The sequence below is a fragment of the Leuciscus leuciscus genome (assembly GCF_965113295.1).
Source record: "Leuciscus leuciscus genome assembly, chromosome: 20".
NCBI lineage: Eukaryota > Metazoa > Chordata > Actinopteri > Cypriniformes > Leuciscidae > Leuciscus > Leuciscus leuciscus.
Window position 1 is genome coordinate 22354974 of NC_138744.1, and position 21520 is coordinate 22376493.

At 36.0% G+C, this 21520-nt stretch overlaps 2 protein-coding genes across 3 annotated transcripts; both read left to right on the plus strand.

Annotated features, from left to right (window-relative positions):
* The first annotated feature begins 3556 nt into the window (after positions 1-3556).
* On the plus strand, positions 3557-5596 carry LOC309484352 (mpv17-like protein). Its single transcript, XM_082150579.1, has 5 exons — positions 3557-3672; positions 4295-4801; positions 4957-5027; positions 5129-5158; positions 5259-5596. Exons 2-5 carry the CDS (start codon positions 4303-4305, stop codon positions 5376-5378), a joined length of 720 nt encoding a protein of 239 aa, XP_082006705.1. The 5' UTR covers positions 3557-3672; positions 4295-4302; the 3' UTR covers positions 5379-5596.
* A 2460-nt stretch (positions 5597-8056) lies between these two features.
* On the plus strand, positions 8057-16168 carry rpl18 (ribosomal protein L18). Of its 2 annotated transcripts, none has more exons than XM_082149491.1 (7): positions 8057-8104; positions 8735-8821; positions 8971-9078; positions 11596-11694; positions 13671-13794; positions 15847-15916; positions 16029-16168. In XM_082149491.1, exons 1-7 carry the CDS (start codon positions 8102-8104, stop codon positions 16102-16104), a joined length of 567 nt encoding a protein of 188 aa, XP_082005617.1. In that variant the 5' UTR covers positions 8057-8101; the 3' UTR covers positions 16105-16168. The 2 variants fall into 2 exon arrangements, with proteins under 2 accessions (XP_082005617.1, XP_082005618.1); XM_082149492.1 differs by lacking the exon at positions 8057-8104 and adding an exon at positions 8538-8557.
* The last annotated feature ends 5352 nt before the right edge of the window (positions 16169-21520 follow it).

The following is a 21520-nucleotide window of genomic DNA, read 5'->3' on the forward strand; positions in this document are numbered from 1 at the left end:
TTCTCTACGTATGAATCCAGAGAGCTTGGAAATGTGCTGGTTTCCAGTAAATCCTCTTCACTGTGAACCATCCACTCAGCCATTTTACATTTAGGATCAATGTTTTGGATCAGAAGATCTTCATGATTATCATAACAATCCAGTAATTCAAGGTCATCCATTATATCCATTTGAAGACTATCAACGATTGTGCGATCTTGCGTTTGAACGCTGTGCTCAGCATCAATGAGCATCTGAACCTCCAAATCGCATGAATCCAAAGACAAAAGTGAAATCACAGGGGAAGTGGGGGACAGGTCTGACACTTCAACACCTGTGGGGAACGACTTCATGTCAGAGTGTTTGGTGAGACATGGTTTTGAATACGTTCTTGTTCTTTCAATGCTTCCCAACCAGGAGGACACACTCTCCTCGAAGCTTTCTAAATCGGTAGATGGCGGTTGCCTTTCGAAGCTGTTGCCTTCAATTGTGTGTCCAGGGTTGTTTTTTATTGCAGCATTACAGTTTTTTTCAGTTCTCAGATTTGTGCCGGTACTGTTGAAGGACTTGCACTGTGAGAAACTTTTATCAGCCACATTGGTCTCCATAAGACTGTCCAATGTCCAGAGGTCACAGACATCTTCTTGTTGTTCAGGAAGACCTTCTGTTTTTTCAGCATTTATAAAAGTTTCAATAGCTGTAGAAAACAGAACATGGAGTCATCAAACTGGTTCCAGACCAGAACAAACCAGTTCTGAAAATAAAAAGTAAGCTCTTTTACCTTTTTTTGAGGGTTTAGGTTGAGGGTTGAGCGTTGAGGGTTCTTTTGCAATGTGAGACAGACTGGGTGTTAGATGATCTGGGGGGGTTTCAGTCGAAAATAAAGCAGAAGCCAGCTTATGGTTCGCTGCCTCTATTTCTGCAAATTTCCTGTGTAGAGGCAAATGGAATATTAGTTTTAATCATTTAATATATTTATTTATAATTATATAATTATTATATAAAATATTATTTAATATATAGGCTATATAATTGTTGGGGTCAGTAAGATTTTCTTTCTTTTTGTTGAAAGAAATCAACACTTCGACACTGGTCTAGAACGACCCTGAATCGACACTGAAGACTGCAATGATGACTGCTAAAATTTAGCTTTGCCATCCATCATAAGAAAAAATACAATATTTTAAATATTTAAAAATAGAAAACAGGTAGTCAAATTATTACTGTTTTACTGGTATTTTTTATCAAACAAATGCAGACTTTGTGAACATATGTACAATGACCTAAAATCGATGGAAATTTCTTGATGGAAATAACACCACAACGTTTATTGAAGTGCATACACCATTGAGAGGTGCATACATTTTTGGTCAAGATCTTGTATTGACAATGCAAGAGTCCAGCACTCTGTAAATTCTCCTCCAGCACATCCCAAAGACTCTCAATGAATTTGAGGTCTGGACTCAGAGGTGCCGATTCATGTATGAAAATAATTCTTCATTCTCCCTCTCAACCATTCTTTCACAGTTTGAGCCTGATGAATCTTGACATTGTCATTCTGGAATATAGCCATGTCTTCCTACATACTACATCAATTTGGTTTAGAAGAACGGTTTCCAAACATATAACATGCTAGAAACTCTCAAGCTTATACATAGGCTATATACTGTATATAACATACCTCTGTATCATGTTGTGTAGAAACCTACGATGATTGACTTGTCGTTTTGATGGCTTGTTTTTACGTGGTTTTTGCAAAGTCCTCATCATGTGACCAGCTGCTGAGGTCACGAAAGTAAAAAGATCCCGACCCCATGGCACTCCATGCTCCGGCCCTGGCTCAAAGGTCAAAATACTGGATGGACGCATAGCTTCGGGGAGAAAATTAGGAGAAAATATGTGGGGCATTAAAAACATTTTATAATAATACAAATCAGATTCAGTAGTTGTCTGCTAAATTGCCAATGAATGTTGATAGCTTAGGCTCAGAATGTTAACATTTTGTAAAACTAAAGGAGCAGAACCATAACATTCAGTATAACATCAAATTAAGATTTAGATCTCTAAAAGCCTGATAATCAATCTTTCTATATGAAAGCACCACCTACCTTCTGTTACTCAGTAAGAGTCCACTTTGAAATGCGAAGTAGGGAACCAGAAGGCTTTGCACAGGTGATCCAGTCCTGCACCCTGACTGACCGAGATACAGAGAGAGAGTGAATGAATGACCGAGGGGAGGGTGGCATTGATTCGGCGATGATGCCACGGTGAACGATTCTTTGTCTGCTTAGATAAAGGGTGGCAAGACCGCGCCATTAAAGAGGACAGAGAAGTGCAGCAGAATGAAAAGAAAAGCAATTACCAAGAAGTCAACTGGTTCATGCCGTGCGGTCTCCTTAAGCATTGTCAAAAACAGTGCTTGTTAAGTGTTAGCAAACGCAGCGCACCGGTTAAGCGCTTAACGGGCCTTTAATTGATCTCTTTAATCTCAGATCCTCATTAACACATTCTCCTGTCTGAGAGCTCTACTGGTTGCCACACACAAATTGCCTTCACATTTCAGCCCTCAGACAAAATGTTGTTTTTACATATCTATGTTCAACATAATGGAACGTGGTCCAGAGGACAGGGAATATGACATGATTCAAAGCATGAACATATTCAATTGAACTATGAATGCTTAATAAATGACTTAAAAGAAAATAAGATAGTCTACCATCTATATCCACATTAGAGCATTGTATTTGAAATGAATTCATAAAGGGATAGTTCACTCAAAAATTTAAATAAAGAGAGAATTGTCATGTGCTCTTGGATATTTTTAATAGACAAATTTAACTAGCGACAGTGTGAAAAGTGTGTTTCGGAAGAATTTCTACATTTAATTTAAATATCTCTATTTAGCTTTCATTTATTTGTATTTAATTATTATTTATTTATTACTTATTTTATTTCTCATTTTTATTAAAAAAATTTTCAAGTTCAAGTTTTTCATCTAATATTTATATTCTATTTTATTTCTGTCTTATTTCATATAACGAATGCAGTTTGTGATATTTTTAGCGTCAGTTAACAACACTGAACCAGATGTCAACTTGCCAATGGCATCTTGCTTGAATTTTTGTGAGATTCGTTGGTTATATGAATTATTGGTCCATTATCATTCAGCACTATGGTAACATAAGCAGCGGGGTGTGTACAGGAGACTCTTCACTATATTTAGTGCGACTTCTCACATGTCACTGCAGCTTATGTTCTCTGTTGGTTTTGAAGAACCTCTGCTTTCAGCCTGGTGTTAGAATGTTCTTCTCTCAAGTTTAACATCGGTGAGCTTCATATACTTCACGTTGTATCTGATTTCTGCATTTCATTATGTATGATTATAATGTGTTTTACTATAAAGTATAATGATGTTTTATATACTGATTTTTTTTATTTTTTTTATCCCTTTTAGAATACGTTCCCTCAAATGTTCCCTGGTTCTCACCACGTGTTCTTTTCTCACATTCTGGCATTGATAAACCTTATCATAAACACTCATTCTTGCTACTTTGAACTTTGTACTTCAAAACAAACTCTGATTGGTCTATGTTTGACCAATCAGCCAGCTTTGTTTACAAGAATCAATCAGAGGGATACAACAGAGTGAACCTTGAGATTTGTCATTCATTCTTAAAACAGGACAGCTGCATGGTGAGTTACAACAACAACAAAACACACATATTATTTCAACTTAAATTGTCATTTGTAACTATTAAAAAACTTAAAAGTCAGCATGAAACAGAAATTGCTATAGTCTTTTCTTCCCTATTTTGATCTTATTGGAACAGCATTGAACAAGAAAAAATGTAGGCTGGGACTTTAATTTGTCCATCAGGAATAGTTCAAGTGGTGCTCACTGCAGTGCCAAATGACGTCCAGCTCTCCTTCTCTGGACATAATGGGCGGAGTTATGATTAGCTATAGGGTTAGTGTGTGGGTGGGGGCCGTCTAGCTCCACCCATTAAGTCCATTGAGGCGGAGCTGGACGTCAAGCTCCACCCATTTGGCTCTGCAGTGAGTAGCATCCCTTGTGGCTTGATATTGCTGTGATGTCATGTGAGTGACAGGTTGTCCCGCCCTCACGCCAGTAAACACATCATCAGAGAAGAAGAGATGTTGCTACAAGTGGGAGGGGAAATGGGGGTGCAAAAAAATAAGAATTTTGATTTCATGATGATTTTAAAAACTCAAATTAAAAGGATCAAATGACATTTATTGTAGATTGAGTTTAATGAAGTTTAATTAAATATTTGCTTTTATTATCCCTGTCCAGCGGTCATCATGAACAGAGCATGGGCTTTGTTCAAATCCCATCCATACATCCCTAATGTGCTGGGATACACAACCCTGTTTGCCACAGCGGACCTCATTCAGCAAAGCATGATGGGAAAAGCTCAGGACAAAGTGACAGAACACAAACCAGATAGAATGGGACAAGATCCATCTGAGATGTCCACTGAAGGAGTTACTGTGGCTGGAGAAGCGAAGACAGATGATCTGTGTAATACCAAAATAAGTGACCCAGAAGGCAATAAAAAAGCCTCGGAAGAAAATAAAACATCAGCTCCAGTCCAACATGTTCCACAGCTTCACGGCATCGACTGGGCCCAGACCGCTCGGGTGGCACTGGTTGGGTTCTGTTTCCATGCTAACTTCAATTACCATTGGCTACGAGGACTGGAGAGGATGTTTCCGGGGGGAGGGGCCAAAAGAGTGTCACTCAAAGTGTTTCTAGACCAGCTGTTTGCGGCCCCTATGACAATAAGTGCTTTCTACATTGGTGAGAATCAGCAATGAATATACTCACCAAAAGGAATAACTGAGGAATTTCCACTTCCACTTATACTGTACAATCAAACAAAATCAATACAAAAATATATTGGTGCACAAATGAATGAATAATGATAAACTAAAGTGTTTATTACACTTCTAAAGGGCTGAGCGCATTGGAGGGTGCAGAGGATCCCCTTGAAGACTGGAGAAATAAATTCTGGACCTCTTATAAGGTAAACATTAAAGAGCACACGAGCTATTGAACTTGTGTAAATATTAAAGGTTCTGGAACATTTTGACACATTGATTTACTCTTTGTTTCTCTTTCTGGTAGACTGGAGTGGTGTACTGGTCAGCAATGCAGGTACTATATATCTATATATCTATATTTGTTCATACATCTGTCAGATCTGTTTCTAAGATGCTTCTTCATTTGTTTCCTAATTATATTCTTCATGTCTCAGGCTGTGAACTTCTCCCTGATCCCGCCAGTGGTTCGTACGGTTTTTGTCGGAGGAGTCGCTCTCGGCTGGACTGTCTTCTTGTGTCATTTCAAGCAACAGAAGAGTGACTTCCTGAGCTGAGCTTTATTCCACAGCTGCTTGCCATTGAATATCTAAATATGCAACATACTATGCATATATGCAACTAACTAAGAGATGCAATAAAGCTGGCTGACGTTTTTAACAACTGATATTTTAACAAATCATTTTCCTTGTCTCCTATAGGTAAAGTACAAATAAATGAATATTTTAAATGGTCAATTATGCTACATTATAAATAAAAAAATTTGTGACCCCAATTTTTTCACTCATTCTTTTAAAATTTGCAACGAATCGGAAGTAGTGACAGATCTTTTCTTCCACAGTGAAATGGATTATCAAGAAAACGATAATGTAGGTGCAGGAAATTGGTTCTATTAAACATTATGTGGTCCAAAAAAAATGGTCAGACTTTAAATCAGGTGTCTTTAGTACATAAAGACACTTAATATAAAGTTGAACCAAAAAATGTTTATTAAAAAATGACATTGTTCACTTAAAATCCGTGCATTCAGAAAACTGATTTGGTGAATTTTAGTTTTATGCTGATTTTAAGAGAGATTTTATAGAATCCTTCAAAGGAAACTATAGGAAGAATAGGCCTACATGTAGGCTATAATTATAATTATCTCAATAAAGACATGTCTTCATTATAATAACTTTGCAATCAAACTCTTTTAAACTTTATGTAGTTGAGATAGACCACACTGCTGTACTATTATAGGCCCTACATTTTAATTTAGCTATTTTTGTTAGCTTAAACACCGTTAAGTATGAATTTGACTGTAGCCTATTCTCTTTCTGTAACCAACCATACCCAGTGTACACTGAAATAGAGATGGGGAGTCGACTCCAAAAGAGTCGATTCCTCGACTCTCACTAGCCCTAGTGTCGGAATCGACTCCAGGTCAGGAATCGACTCCCAGTGTCGAGTGTTTTTTTCAAGTTCAACACAGCAACAGTTCATTATAACGAAAAGATTATAATGAATGTAAAGATACGGAAATTAAAATAAAAAGATAAAGAAATGAGAGGGAAAAAAAAGTAATGCCAGGAAAACAAAGAACAATAATGTATAGATAGATAGGCTACCTTATACGCTGAGTTTTGGTTCATTTATGAGACGCGCTTCAGTTCACTCGCCGGCGCCTACGTGTCGTGATTATCTATTTTCTACTATATTTACTTATTTATTAAATCCTGGATGAAACATTGATTAAAATTAAGATACAATTAATACAAAACGAAATTCACTTTAAAAAAAAGGCTTTGTGCTTTCTGTTTGAGGTCTCAGTGAAAGTTTTAAAGTCGCTTTCAGAGCGGTCATGTCCGTAACAGAGAACTGTCACGTCTTTTGTTTTTTCCTCATAAATGGGAACACGAAAAATAAAATAAAATCAATATTTTATGTTCTGTGGAGAGCCAACCCTTCTTCATCCGGTGGGTATTACTTTTGGTTTGCGCAGTGTAATTCACAGAATTAGGTACAAAAAAATATTTTGCTACCTAAAAGTGAAAGATTTTTTGTGTCCCGTAACGCATGTGTAGCCTAGGCTATTTCCCATTAAATATAAAACGCATACTGATATTTTTCAATATGTATTAAATGCATTTTCTGAGAATTTATATTTCAAGTTTTTACTGCAAATGTCCCGTTTACAACGATGGAATTGCCCAATATTAAATAATTCACCCTCAACTAGTTTTGTGGTGTAGGTCTACGTATTGTAGGCTATAATGTTAACTTCAAAAAAGGTGTGTGTCGCGATTCTGCCTTCTCACCGCGACACAGGTTCGTAGATCTGAGTGTAGCGATTTCGGATTCATATTGCATATTGTTACAGCCCTAATTATTAGAATATAGACATTAAGAGAATAAATTGTTATGCAAGTACTTTTACTTTTAATACTTAAAGTACATTTAAAATCAGGTAGGCTACTTTTTACTTTTTACTTAAGTAGGGTTTTCATTGTGGTACTTCTACTTTTACTAAAGTAAATATGTCTCTGGTTATTTGTACTTTTACTTAAGTACTGAGATTCAGTACTTCCTCCACCACTGGTAATAATATAACTAATATTTTTCAATGTTAAACAAAAAAAGTTAAAAAATAAAGTTAAACATGCTTAAGTTAAAGTTCATAGCTTCACTACATTAAAATTATATAAAATAATATACAAAATAAATAGATAAATACACTGTCTAAAACAAGTCTGCTTTTACAAGTTTAATGATTAATACTAACATATTGCACACTTAAATATGATTTGAAGAAGCTGCGATGTGAAAAGGAGGGGGATTTATAAGGTTTAGTTGATTAAACATTTTAGTATAGGAAACATTTGTATCCTCGCTCTTGACTCCTCAGGAAGCCTCCTCGTTCCTCGCCCCCCTCCCGGTGGAATTAAAGAATTTAGATGTCCTACATGAGAGCGGAGCTCGATCGGTTTCAGGGTCGTAGGACATACGAGCGAGAAACGAGGAAGCATATTGAGACACACCTTCTGAATCCTGACCCTATTTTAATTCAAAGTAAATGGAGTCGAGGAGTCGATTCCACCGACTCCAAAATTAGGAGTCGGGAGTCGGAGTCGACTCCAAAAAAACCGGAACCGAACACCCCTACACTGAAATGTGTTTTTCAGTGACAGGAAGCGTGAGCCTATCCGGACGCCTTTTTCAGTCACATGACTGATAGCTTTCCGTAATCTCGCTATACGTCCTCTCGCGAGCTTTCTTTTTCCCTTTTCACTCTGAGTCCAAGATGGTAGGTAGCTTGATATTTTGTGGAATCTACCAGTATCCAAAATCTGCCTCCATCCTCAGCGATATGTGTTCTAGTTCTGTCGCAGATGATGTTTAGAAGCATTACATAGCGCTATAAATGAATAGATATAGGTATTATTGTGGATAGTGTTTAAAATTAATAAGTAAATGCCGGCTAACGCACATCGGGCCGCAGAGCTGAGACTCCCGTTCATTTGTCGTGTTTAAAAATACTTGCCGTACATACTCTGACAATAGCGTGTTACTGTCTCATTAATCTCCTGTTTATAAATATATAGATACAATACATACTGGTATTTAATTTGGTTGACTGGGTAGAAGGAAAAACACTACAGCAAACTCGTGTTGGCTAAGCTAACTTTACTAGTGCTAGCAGTATTCGGTTCTCACAGACACATGAGTTACATCTTATTTGAGACCATTATGAATTATGGTAAAGAATATGTTTTTCACTTAAAGTTATTTATTTTTTCGTTGTGTTTGCCATTATTGCTCAAATATGTGCAAGTTCCCAAGCTAATGTTTATATGGAGAAATTGCTAATTCTCCATTTTTGTGAAACGATTCTTTTTATTGGTGTATAATTGACGTATTTTGTGGAATCTCACAGGGAGTTGACATCAGACACAACAAGGACCGTAAGGTTCACAGGAAGGAGCCCAAAAGTCAGGACATTTACCTGAGGCTCTTGGTCAAGGTAAGAACCAACATGATACTCAACACCGATAAGTAAGCAAGAAACTCCAGTTTTAAAACGTATTGCTACATTTCTCTGGCTAGTTGGATGAGTTGTCAATTTTTCCCTTTAATTTTATATCAGTTCACTTTTTTTGTTATGTGTTGTAGTTGTACAGATTCCTGTCTCGTCGTTCTGATGCTCCCTTCAACAAGGTCATTCTGAGGAGACTCTTCATGAGCAAGACCAACCGCCCGCCTCTGTCCATTTCCCGACTGGTGAGTTTGAACCCCAGTGTTATGCCCGATACACATTGTACGATTTTGGCCTGTCCCAGACGAAAGATGACCAATCGTGGGGATTTATGTTATGTGGTCATGGCTCCTAAATGGTAGTCCTACGTCGTACAGTGAGAGAGGTTCAAAGACGGCTGTTGTCACGGTCTTGCGACCAAAGATCGACTGCGATAATTTTCTGATTGTCAGAGATTTAGCATGATCATCTCGGTGTGTTTGCTGCTACGACCTAGGCCTACTGACCAGCCAATAAAAATGTAACTTAAAATGCCTTATTGATCAATGCGACATGGTGCTAAAACTAATAACTACTTACCTCAAGCTCCATTTACAAAATTGGCTTGCCAAGTTGGCCTCTTTTCTCTAGCCATGACCGCATCCATATTCTTATGCTCGCTCTGTTTTTTTTCCCAGCGCACATAAAAACCACAAATGCCAAAGTGCGATTCATCTTGCTTTATTTGTTTATCGCTAGCGCATGCCGATGACGTTTTATTCTATACTAACTTGCGTCGTAGCCTACTATTCAATAGGTGTCATCATCGTACAATCTACTTGCATGTCATAGCCAAGTTTACACAGTCTGTTGCAGGCATTACTCCTGTAGATCTCGTTTATTAATTGGGCTGGCTATTAACACAGATTTCACAATTTGATTTCTATTCACAAGCTTGTGTTTCGATTCATTTATTTTCATTTATTTTTATTTATTTATATTTATATATATATATATATATATTAGGGCTGGGAATCGATTAAAAAAAATTAACTAATTAATTGCACAATTTCTGTAATTAATTGCAATTAATTGCGCTTCCCCCAAGCTTGTAATCATCAATATTTAAACTTAGAATCACCTAATTAAACAACACAGGAAAAAAAGGGAACAGAAAATAGCCCTATATTAAAATATTAAACATCAATATATCAATATATTATTCTTTTTCAATAATCAATCAACATAATCAATTTAACAGATTATTATTATTATTATTATTATTTTATTAATTATTAAAACAAAATATAGTCCTACAAAGCTATTATTACCAGAGCATGTGATCAGAGCAGGTCATTTTACCATTGTTGCCCAGCATGGCTATACCAGCTCAGCAAACAGAAGTCAACAGAGAAATTTCACGTTACTTGAGTGGACTTTACTTTTCCAGTGCTTAGTTAACGACAGAGCCGCCGACACACACACACACACACACACACACACACACACACACACACACGGAACGGAGAGCTCGCCGCTGCTGGGCCATTAACGACAGAGCGAGCCGACACACACACGCACGCGCGCGCGCGGAGCACAGAGCGCGCCGACCGACCGACACACACACACTCACGCACGCGTGCGCGCGGAGCACAGAGCGCGACGCACATACCGAGCGGAAAAGACCCGCTCATGAAAGCTGCCCGAGAATGAAACCTGACCGCCGAACATGGAGGGGCGGGACGGCATATTTCGGCCTTTTTAATAGCAGACGCAACAGGAAATCATTAAAACGAGGCAAAAAAAAAAAAGTGCTGCGTCAATTGCGTTATTTTTTTTTTACGCGTTAAACATTTCAAATTAATCGCAAAGATTAACGCGTTAATTCCCCCAGCCCTAATATATATATATATATATATATATATCAAAAATAAATCTCTCAACTAATGCTGTAAACTGTTTAGGGAACCATTTACTTCGAATAAAGTTTAAAATGAACTGATGTATATGCACACAATTACATTACATATGGAAGTGGTTAATAACTTTTTAATCACAATTACATTTTTTTTTTTTTTTTAACTGTAGCTATCAATTTATTCAAAATCTTAAAATATTGAAGAACAGGTTAAGTACAAATATAATGAATATATTTGCATATATTTAGCAAAATGCTCCCCTGTTTGTTTGTTTTTTGTAGCTGTTTTATTTACGTCTTTCCGCAGTTGAAAAACTGATTAAGCGATTACATGAGACAATACATGAAAGCGATATTAATGTTTTGAATTTAGTTATGAAATTGTTTGTAATGGTAAAGTAATGGATTTGTTTCATATCAAACGTAACAATGTTTTGTTCATCACCTTAAAACAGCATAGACTGAAAAATTGGATACCAAACAATTGCTGGTCCCCATAGACTTCCATGATATGAAAAAAAATATATATACTATGGAAGTCAATGGGGACCAGAAACTACTTGGTTTACCCACATTCTTCTAAATATCATCTTTTAAGATCCATAGAACTAATACATGGGTAGTATACGGTTATCCGGACCACACGTGACCACATGTAAATAATTTATCCGGACCACACGTGGCCACACCTATTTGTGGTCCGGATAACCGTATAGTACCAATACATGTTTAGAACAACTTGAGGGTGATTAAATTATGTCTGAATTTTTAGTTTGGGGTGAAATATCCCTTTAAGAAATGAGTTCCCTAATTAAACCTTGTCATTTTTGTCTCATGCGAAGTTTTCTTCTTTCTTTGCCTCTAGATCCGTAAGATGAAGCTTCCAGGCCGTGAAAACCTGACTGCTGTTGTTGTGGGAACGATTACTGATGATGTCAGGATTCACAAAATCCCTAAATTGAAGGTAAGACAGATATTGGAAGTGCGGTTAATGTCTTATAAGCTTCAAGGTCCATCTGTCCACGTCCATTTTGGTACCTCGGTTTACATTTTGTAATTCATTCAAATTAAGTTGGATTATCATCCTGCGGCCCTTTCTGAAGTCATCTTGTTTTGCGTGTCCCTCTGTGAATCTCGCAGTTTCGTCTACTACACATACTCATGCACGTGTGAAGCTCATCTCCAGAGCTGCTCTTGAGTCACTTCAGCATTTCATTTGATAAAACTACCTTAATATATCAAATTTGTTTATTTGTATACAGACATTTTTATTTAGCCTACAGCAGACAATCATGTTCCCGGGTTTGTCGAATTACAAAAGTCGCTCCTGCATCTCCATCCGAATGCATGAGTGAAATCACTGAGGTGAAATGCACATTTATTTTTTATAGACGTCCACGTGACAATTATTGTTCTAATTGGCATCAAGTTGAAAATGCGGGCTAACAGCTTTAACAAGCAAATGCTATCATTTAACAACCTTGTAGCTCACAGTCTTTTAAAGGTTTACAAGTTATCGTTAATCTATTTCCCAGTGGAGAAAAGAGTTTATACTTCTGGAACTGAACGGTTGCCCTCTATAGTACTATTGCACTCATGTTGTTGTAATACAATTTATTAGGGATGCACCGATACCACTTTTTCCAGAACGAGACTTGTTTTCTTTTTTGGTACTTGAGGATACAGAGTTACCGCTACTTGTATTCTCACAGCGTTTGCAATTTAAATGTATCAGGTAGAGAAATCTAAAGAATATAAATTATTTGTTGGCTTAATTTTGTTCATCAAATACATATTTCCTTCAATTATTTACATGCTTAAGCCTGTTAAAATGTATTGTATGAGCTTCTATTACTTTTTACTGTTCATTCTATTCCTCTATCATATTTTATCTTTCATTTAATATCACAGCACATATTTAGAGCTGCTCCAGCAGGGCTCAGTGCTGAGAATTGGGTCAGTGGTTCAAATGTTTAGACACCAGTGAAATGTCTCAAATCTCTATTCCAGTTTTGGTACTACAGAAAAACTACTAGCCTAATTACTGTACATTTAAAACATTACAGACAAGCAGTCCGTAATAAAATAAGAACAAAAAATCAAGTTACAAATAAATACAATAGAGCAAAGAATTTGGAGTTTTAAATTATTGTATTATTATTATTATTGTGATGTTTTTCAATATAGTTGCAATATTTAAACATTATCTGCACTTTTACAGAAGATGTTTATCTGCAACTTTTACCATTTCTGCAAATTTTTTTATTCTTTTAATTGCTATATTATAGGAGCCTATTTGATGATGAAAAAATGTATCTTTTTACTTTAGATAAATGTTTGTTACTGAGGCACTCGAGAATGCATGCAGCTATCACTTGTAGCCAAAAACAGTGGTGATTGGTACTATATTGATAACGTTATCGCAATAAATACCAGAAAATATCGTGATATAATTAAGTCCACATCGCCCATACCCTAATGTGTGCTGAGTGAACGATCAGCAATCAACAAAAGTTCTCTTCTTTTTTTTTTTTTTTTTTTTTTTTTTTTTTACTTTATAGACGGCCTTCTTTTTAATCCACATTATACTCTGTTGTTGATGTTTCTTTGTCCGGGCCAAAACACTGTACACACTCTGCCTGGTATCGGTTGTTGGTATTGGAGCATTTTTATGAGTAGTACACGAGCGCAGTACCCTACAATTTAACTTTTATTTTTATTTTTTAGGAACACAATATTTATGGCTTTGTATGTGTCTTAGAGAGATGACATGGATTATGTTTAAATTATGCTGTAGATTTTTTTTGTTATATAAGAAGTCCTAAAGGCTCTGTTGGATGTTTCTTTTGAATACTTTTCACCCAGAAGTGAGTGCATGAAGTGTGAATTTGACTGGATATCTAAACGAACATTATTTCTCTTTCCTGTGCCTCCTCACAGGTGTGTGCCCTAAAGGTGACCGACGGTGCTCGCCACAGGATCTTGAAGGCTGGTGGACAGATCATGACCTTTGACCAGCTGGCCCTCACTGCACCTAGAGGACAGGGCACCGTTCTGTTGTCAGGTACGTGTGCAAAGCAAGAATACTTTCTGTAGAAAACAAATTCAATGTAAATCTGATTCTTGTTAATACAGGGTGTCCGCGCGGTGGTAAAAGGTAGTAAAAGTAGTAAAAATAATCTACCAAAATCAAGGCCCTTGAAAGGTAGTAAAAGGTAACAAACGCAATTTGACTTGGTAGTAAATTTTTCATCACCACCTCAATATATGAGTTTCCATTTTTTTGCTTAATATTTGTGTCTCCATATTTTAACTTCATCTAGCATGATTAAAAAATATATATAGGCTACGGTGCTAACAGGACCTGACGGGCTCGACATTAACGCTTGTCCGGGACAAGTGGATTTTTTGAAGGGACAAGTAAAAGAGAATTTTACTTGCCCGACCGGACAAGTAGCCTAATTAAACGTCAATAACAAAAAATTTATAAATAACTAGGGAATCACTAAAATGAGAGAATGATTCTGATTGTATTTATATTTATTGTAAGTTGCGATCGATAGTGGATGTATTAGGCTACTGACGGTAACAAGGTTGCGCTGTTGAGGCTCGCGCAGCCTCTCGAGGAGAAATCCAAACAAATGTAAACTCAGTTTAAACTCAGTTAACAACATAACGTTACTGCCAGTGCCAAAATTCAAAATGTGTTTTAATATTTTTAACATATGATACAGTTTAGCAACCTCACACGACGAGTGCTGTTTTCTTGAGTACCATCACGACTGAAAATGTGACATTGCTTTTGATACAACAGTTCAATAAACAGTTCAAATTAAGTTACTTACATTTTAGACACAATATTGACTGTTTTTGTTCTGTTTCAGCAGCAAAAATAGTTCCAAACAAAGATCACAGCAGAACCGTAACGCATCTCACCGTGTTTCATTACTGAATGATTCAGCGTTTTGAACGAATTGGCTGAGTCAAAGATTCAATGTCCCATTCATAAACATGTCTCATTCTTGAATGAATCAGTTGTTTGAACGAATCGTTTGAATGAATGACTCAATGACTCGCTCATTAAGACGGTCGCCTGACGCCTCCTACTGGCGGTTTACTTTCATGTTTAAAAGTATCATTCTTTCCAACGTTTCTTATTTGTATATTCAAAAATATTTTAAACGATCTCATATTCATAACATTATTTAATGCAGTTGTACATTTTCAGTGTAAATGATTTAATTTGATCAGCCCTTCCTAGGGTAACAACAGCCCTATAGTATCTTATTAGGCTATTCCAATTTAATCTATTGATAAAATTTAAAACTAAAGATTAAGCATACATTGAATAAGATCTGGGGGGTGGGGGGGTGGGGGGGGGGTGGGGGGGGTGGCCCTTTAAAGGTGCAGATATGACAATATGCAGATTTAAATATATCAGAGCTGATTTAACACAGATGAGGATATTTCTTCAGAATAAATTATATTTACAGCACACACACACCAAAAACATTCCGGACAAGCAACTTTTTTACTCGGACAAGTGAATGACAGATTTACTTGTCCAGAGGACAAGCACATGAAAAGGCTTAATGTCAAGCCCTGAGTGAGTCGGAGTTGATAGCAATGACAAAGTGCCAAGGTTATTATTCACCTTATTAGGGCTAAGGGCTATGGTTAGGATAACTCAAGGGCTAGGGTTAAGATAAGGACAACTGAAACTCAACTCGACACTACAAAAAAAACATAATTGACAATGACAATATAGGCCAACTTAATGATAACAATTAAACATTAGTGTACCTAATATGTCCTGTATGATGGGTGTGACAGTGTCACACTTATACCTTATAGTAAGTAGTAAGTGGTGCTTTACATACCCCGCCCACCCCACCCCACCCCCAAAAAAAGGGCTGCTGCTTGATGTCGTGATGGTAGTAAAAAATATTGTGGAGGTGGTAAAAAAGGTAGTAAAAGGTAGTAAATTCATCTCTATGATTCCTGCATATACCCTGTAATAATAACTTTCTCATTTTCCTGAATGCGTTGCTTAATTGTTCGTATTTCGAGGGTTTCAGCTCCAGGTTGTTAAAGCACATTTCTTCTTTGCTAACAGGACCCCGTAAGGGCAGAGAGGTGTACAGGCATTTTGGAAAAGCTCCTGGAACTCCCCACAGCCACACCAAGTAAGGGATCAATGTGACCGTTCATTTCAAGCCTTTATGAGCTCGAGGCTGTTTGATAAATGTTGATCGTTGTGATGAACCGTTTAACTGAGCATGTTTTTCTCTCCTCTAGACCCTATGTGCGCTCCAAAGGCAGGAAGTTTGAGCGTGCCCGTGGTCGCAGAGCCAGCCGAGGCTACAAGAACTAAACAGCTGTCTTTTTGTATTCTATATTGTAATGCAAATAAAGATTGGGTAATATTCAAAATACAATCTTTTGGAGTTGCTTTTCTTGATCTTATTTTATGTGCCTTCAAAAATGCTGCAAAATATTTAGCTGCAGCTAAGTGACTTTTCTTGTGAAATTGACACCTTACATGCACCTGATGCACAGAAATGACTGTGACTTCACCACATCAAGTGGAAAAGCAAACCTAATGATGAAATGATTTTACAACTGCAGGTACATCTGTGTATACACACGCTTCCAATACAGTTTCAGAATTAATCAAACTCAAAGATTGCGAAGAATATACTTGTCGAGTTGAAAGAAGTTAACGTCAGAGGAACGGCACGCAGACCTTGATTGAACTTTGAATTTTCCATTTTACTTCGCACGTACATTTGCACAAAACAAACCAGTTCTGAGCAGTTTGTGTTAAAATGGTTAAATGGGTTGTTTTTGATTTTGAGGCTCTGATATAAATTTGTACAAATCTTTTCTTCTGTGTGCATGAAGTTGATAAATTCATAAGTCTTAACAGACACATTTTGCACCAGTTTATTCACCAATTTTTTTTCAGCCTATCATGCAATAGAAATATTCAAAATTTGTTTGACAGAGTAGTACTATGACACTACTGTTGAACAAAAAAAGTGGTAATTTATGTATGTGTATTTTAAATGAATTTGGAGTACAGAACTAATTCAATAAATGTAGGAAATAAGAGTTTTTGGAGCGATTTTAAAGAAATATTGTACAAAGTGTAATGCCCTCATTTAAAATGCTAAATATATCTACATTATTTTGGATGGCCATGCAAATGTAGAAGTAGTAAAGTAATGTGGCAGCAGAAGTATGTGGAAACACAAATTCATGTAGTGTTTGGACACTATTCAAAGAAGCTTTGCTATTGGTGAGTAAACACTTTTCAGAAGCTGACTCTTTGATCTGTAAGTCTGTGGTTATAATTTCCAGTACACAGGACAAACATTTCAACAGACTGCTAGGAGCAGTTTCAGCCACATGTGATGGTGTTATGATAGCAAACAATGAATATTAATTTCTAATTCCACCTTGCTCATTTTAAACTTCATCTCGAAATTAAGGTTTTAAATGATAAAATCTGAAGTCTTTATGAAAAGCTGGTTCTCACGCTCGCTAAGAAATCACATTGAAGTCCATTGAGTTTAACACACATCTTGGGTTTTTCTATATAAGGACAAAACTTTCTAAATGAAACCGATCTGTGCCGTGATGTAAGAAACAGTAATTGTCTGACAAATCTGCTGACAGCATCTGCTCAGAGACACAAATACGGTTTATGTGATGCATATCTTTCTATAAAACCCTGTTTTGACTAATTTCTACAGAGAAATCATCTGTGGAATTAAAAGATTTGACTGAAACTGTGCGCTCCAGTGTCCCACTTCTGACTCTCATGGAACTTTGACCACTGATGAATGAAACCGAACAACTTCTTACAAATCACATTCTGCAGATCATTCTGAATAAAATGTGTTTGTGTCAGCAGATTTATCTCTCTTTTTACATCTTGAATATACTTCAAATATAATAATACATTTTTGTAATCATATTTACACATTGAATCCCTAAATTAATGTAGAAGCAACACAAATCAATTTAATGACAATGTGATGTTTAAAGGCACGTTTTAACCAAGTACTACCAATACCTATATTTAAACTGATTTTCTCATTTTAAGGACAAAATAAATAATAACAGCCATTCAATATATCCAACTCCATTTAATATCTGAAACATTTTTAATATGCAGCGAACTGCAAATGACCAAGCACTATTTTTGGTTTAAAAAACAACAATTACAGTACATCATCTATCTTATAACAATGGTTTAATTTATATGAACACAACAATCAGCCCAAAAACCCAAAACCCATTCAAATGAATGTATGTAAAATAAATACACATATACACGTTTGTGTGTGTTTGTGTGTATATATATATATATTCATATGTATATATATTCATATATTCAATACTTCAATATTCATATATTCATTACTTCAATGAGCTCATTAAATTACTACTTTGTTTAAATTAATAAATTTTTAGCTAACTGTGATTTTGTATATGTACATTTCTGAAATACATAACTTAGTTACGTCTGATAACAGAGCACTCCAAATGTAATATGGACTCATGCACTTTCTGTAAAGCTGCTTTGAAATGATGTGTATTGTGAAAAGTGCTATACAAATAAATGTGAATTGAATTAAATTGAATATATATATATATATATATATATATATATTCAATTCATTATTCAATTCAATGCATTATTGGGTTACAATTATTCAATTTATTTGAATAAAATTTGATTAAATGAAGATAAAAATGGGTTGCACTTTATTCTACAGTATGTGTACTAGAAAGTACTGGTAATATAAGGTCACTACATGGATTAATGTTAGGGTTAGGTTTAGGTGTAGGTTCAGGTTTAGTACCTAGTTATTACTCAGTTATTGCAATTACTATAATACATAGCATGTACATGGAGAACAGGACTGTCAAATAAAGTGCTACCGAACAATTAAGAAACAAAAAATCACTCTGGATATTCATTTTCAAGAGAGTAAAGGATTTAGACAGATTAATGTGGAGAACGGGGGTGTCTGTGCTTACGAGAAAGTAATAACTGAGGGGGTCAGTGGGGAGGAAATTTGTAATATCTCAGTCACAATCCTGCCATAATCAGTGTTAATATGTTCCATCCTCGCCGCTATCTGCATGCATATAATATTCCCACTCGTGACAGTGTCTTTTTTCCACATCAGGGGCTCAGGTCTTCCCCAGCTCTCCTGTTATTCAAATCAGCTGCATCAGCCACATGTACAGTTGGAAAGACCCCATCACACTCTCATATCGCCCCCTCTGATCTGAAGAAAGTGAACACTGATATCCGCATACTCTATAACCACAGCAGTGGTTCACCTTGACTCCGCTTGATATTTGGATGTTTTCTGGTGAAATGAGGGCATATGGACACACAAACGGCGTGAGAACCCTCGAGATGCACAAAGGAAGGAAATTATGAGAATCTAAGCTTGAAAGCGTCTGAAGATCTGTGGTTATCCTCCCATACTTCACCTCATGAAGGCATTACCTACACACTGCTGTTTCCATGGATTTACATATTTACATATTCAATAGCCAGCTTACTATTTCCACCTGGTTAAAAGCTCTTCACTGATCTGGTGTACAGCATCCACAAAAAGCCAAATATATAGATAGATGTCAAGATATTAAGGTTTTACAAAATGGTCACACTTTATATTACGTGTCATACTTATGTACTTTCATAAAAATACAAATAAAATTAGGTACAATATTGTGTTCTTGTTGTATTGAAAAATACTTTTGAGGGGAGATTACCTTTTCAGGATAGGGACAGGTTTGGTAGTCTGGGTTGTTTCAATCTATGTTTGCGTCAAATATGGACAAACCCAACCATTGGTTTAAACATTTTAATTACATTTTTAAACCCAATGTTTGGGTTTGTCCATATTTGACCCAAACATGTGTTGAAACAACCCAGCATTTTTTAGAGTGTAGGTTAAGGTGCAAGGAAAGAGTCAACAGTGTGATTATAGTTGTAATTACAGAAATTAATTATAGCTATAATTACATGCAGGCATTTAAAAAATATATATAAGTACAATGTAAAAACATGTGTGTACATAATAATTGCATTGTATCAAATTAGTAAATTAAATGTTACATACAAAATAGTTTCAACCCATGTTTGGGTCAAATATGGACAAACCCAATTTTAAAGCTGAATGTAAAAAATGTACATTCCATATTTGTCCCAACATTTTTTTTAAGCGTAGTAATTAAAGTTACTTATAAAGTGGGACCTAAAAACAATGCTGTTAAAAATGAAAAACAAAGGTTGTTCTGGTTGTCAAATGTTAGTGTAACGTGTCTAGTTAATGTGATGATCTACACCTGTTGTTACAACACCCGTGAAAACTTCACACATTGAAAACACAGTGAGATCCTTTGTTAAAAGTCATTGCAAAAAAAGACATTAGTTCTGGGAAAAGCACAATTTCTTTGCATAAGTTTGATACTTTGGATCTCGTTAAAATTCAGTTGATTAATTTGATTACATTTTATTTGGCAACACTTTATTTTACAGTGTCCAGTGACATATGTTACATGTACCATAGTAATAACTATAAGTTATGCATAATTACATGCAACTAACCCTAAACCAAACCCTAATCCTAACCCTAGAGTAAGTACATGTAGTTAATTATTATTACACAGTACTTAAATGTATAATAACAGTGTAACAAAGACACCTTCAAATAAAGGGTTACACTTTATTTTAAGGCGTCACTGTTACAGTGTAATTATATATTTAAGTACTGTGTAATAATAATTAACTACATGTACTTACTCTAGGGTTAGGATAAGGGTTTGGTTTAGGGTTAGTTGCATGTAATTATGCATAACTTAAAGTTATTACTGTAGTAACATGTAACATATGTAACAATGACACTAAAAATAAAGTGTTACCATTCATTTTATGTGTAATGTTATATATAATACAAATAATACTTATTTGCAGAAAGAAAGGAAATTTGTTGTAGACACTTCAAATCGAGAGTCGTACTTTGCATACTAAAAATGTGGACTACAGAAGGAACTGCGACTTGCTTTTGTGACAGATAGGAGGAGTGAAAAACAAAGCAAAAATGGGAGGGGAGAGATTGAGTCAGCCACAGACTCTTTTCTTCATCAAAACAACTCCAGCCCCCATATTCATGTCACTCGCACACAGTCTCTCTGTCTTTACTGGAAGTGCTGCTGTTTTAGAATACGCTGATCGCACATCCGCATATCAGCGGCTCAATCAAATGCATTCCGAAGCTCAGGTCTGAGACTGGGCTGACATAACAGAAAGCAGCACTTACACAACCACATAAACAAATCATGATGCCATGGTGAAATCTAAAATTACACATGGCATTTGTGTTTTTCTACCCACTGATTAGTGTTGGTTATCAGAAATGCATGCCTGATGCAATAGTGACATATACTGAGAAATAATAATGTACACGTTACATGTACTGACTCCAGTAAAACAGTAAATGATGCATAATTGCATGCAACTAAACCTAAACCAAACCCTAACCAAAGTACATAAGTGCATGTTGTTTATTGATATAGTTCTCAAATTATGTAATTACACTGAAACTAAGACACCTTCAAATATTAGTGCTGTCAAATCGATTAATCGGAAATTAATCACATCTAACATAAAAGTTTGTGTTTTATATAAAACAGGCCTACTGTGTATGTACTGTGTGTGTGTGTGTGTGTGTGTGTGTGTGTGTGTGTGTGTGTGTGTG

Coding starts and splice junctions, on each gene's coding strand:
- rpl18 (XM_082149491.1), top strand. Junction 8,822..8,970: donor ACCTGAGGCTCTTGGTCAAG/GTAAGAACCAAC, acceptor TATGTGTTGTAG/TTGTACAGATTCCTGTCTCG. Junction 13,795..15,846: donor GGGCACCGTTCTGTTGTCAG/GTACGTGTGCAA, acceptor CTTTGCTAACAG/GACCCCGTAAGGGCAGAGAG.
- LOC309484352 (XM_082150579.1), top strand. CDS start 4,303: ATGAACAGAGCATGGGCTTTGTTCAAATCCCATCCATACATCCCTAAT. Junction 4,802..4,956: donor AATAAGTGCTTTCTACATTG/GTGAGAATCAGC, acceptor ACACTTCTAAAG/GGCTGAGCGCATTGGAGGGT. Junction 5,028..5,128: donor AATTCTGGACCTCTTATAAG/GTAAACATTAAA, acceptor TCTTTCTGGTAG/ACTGGAGTGGTGTACTGGTC.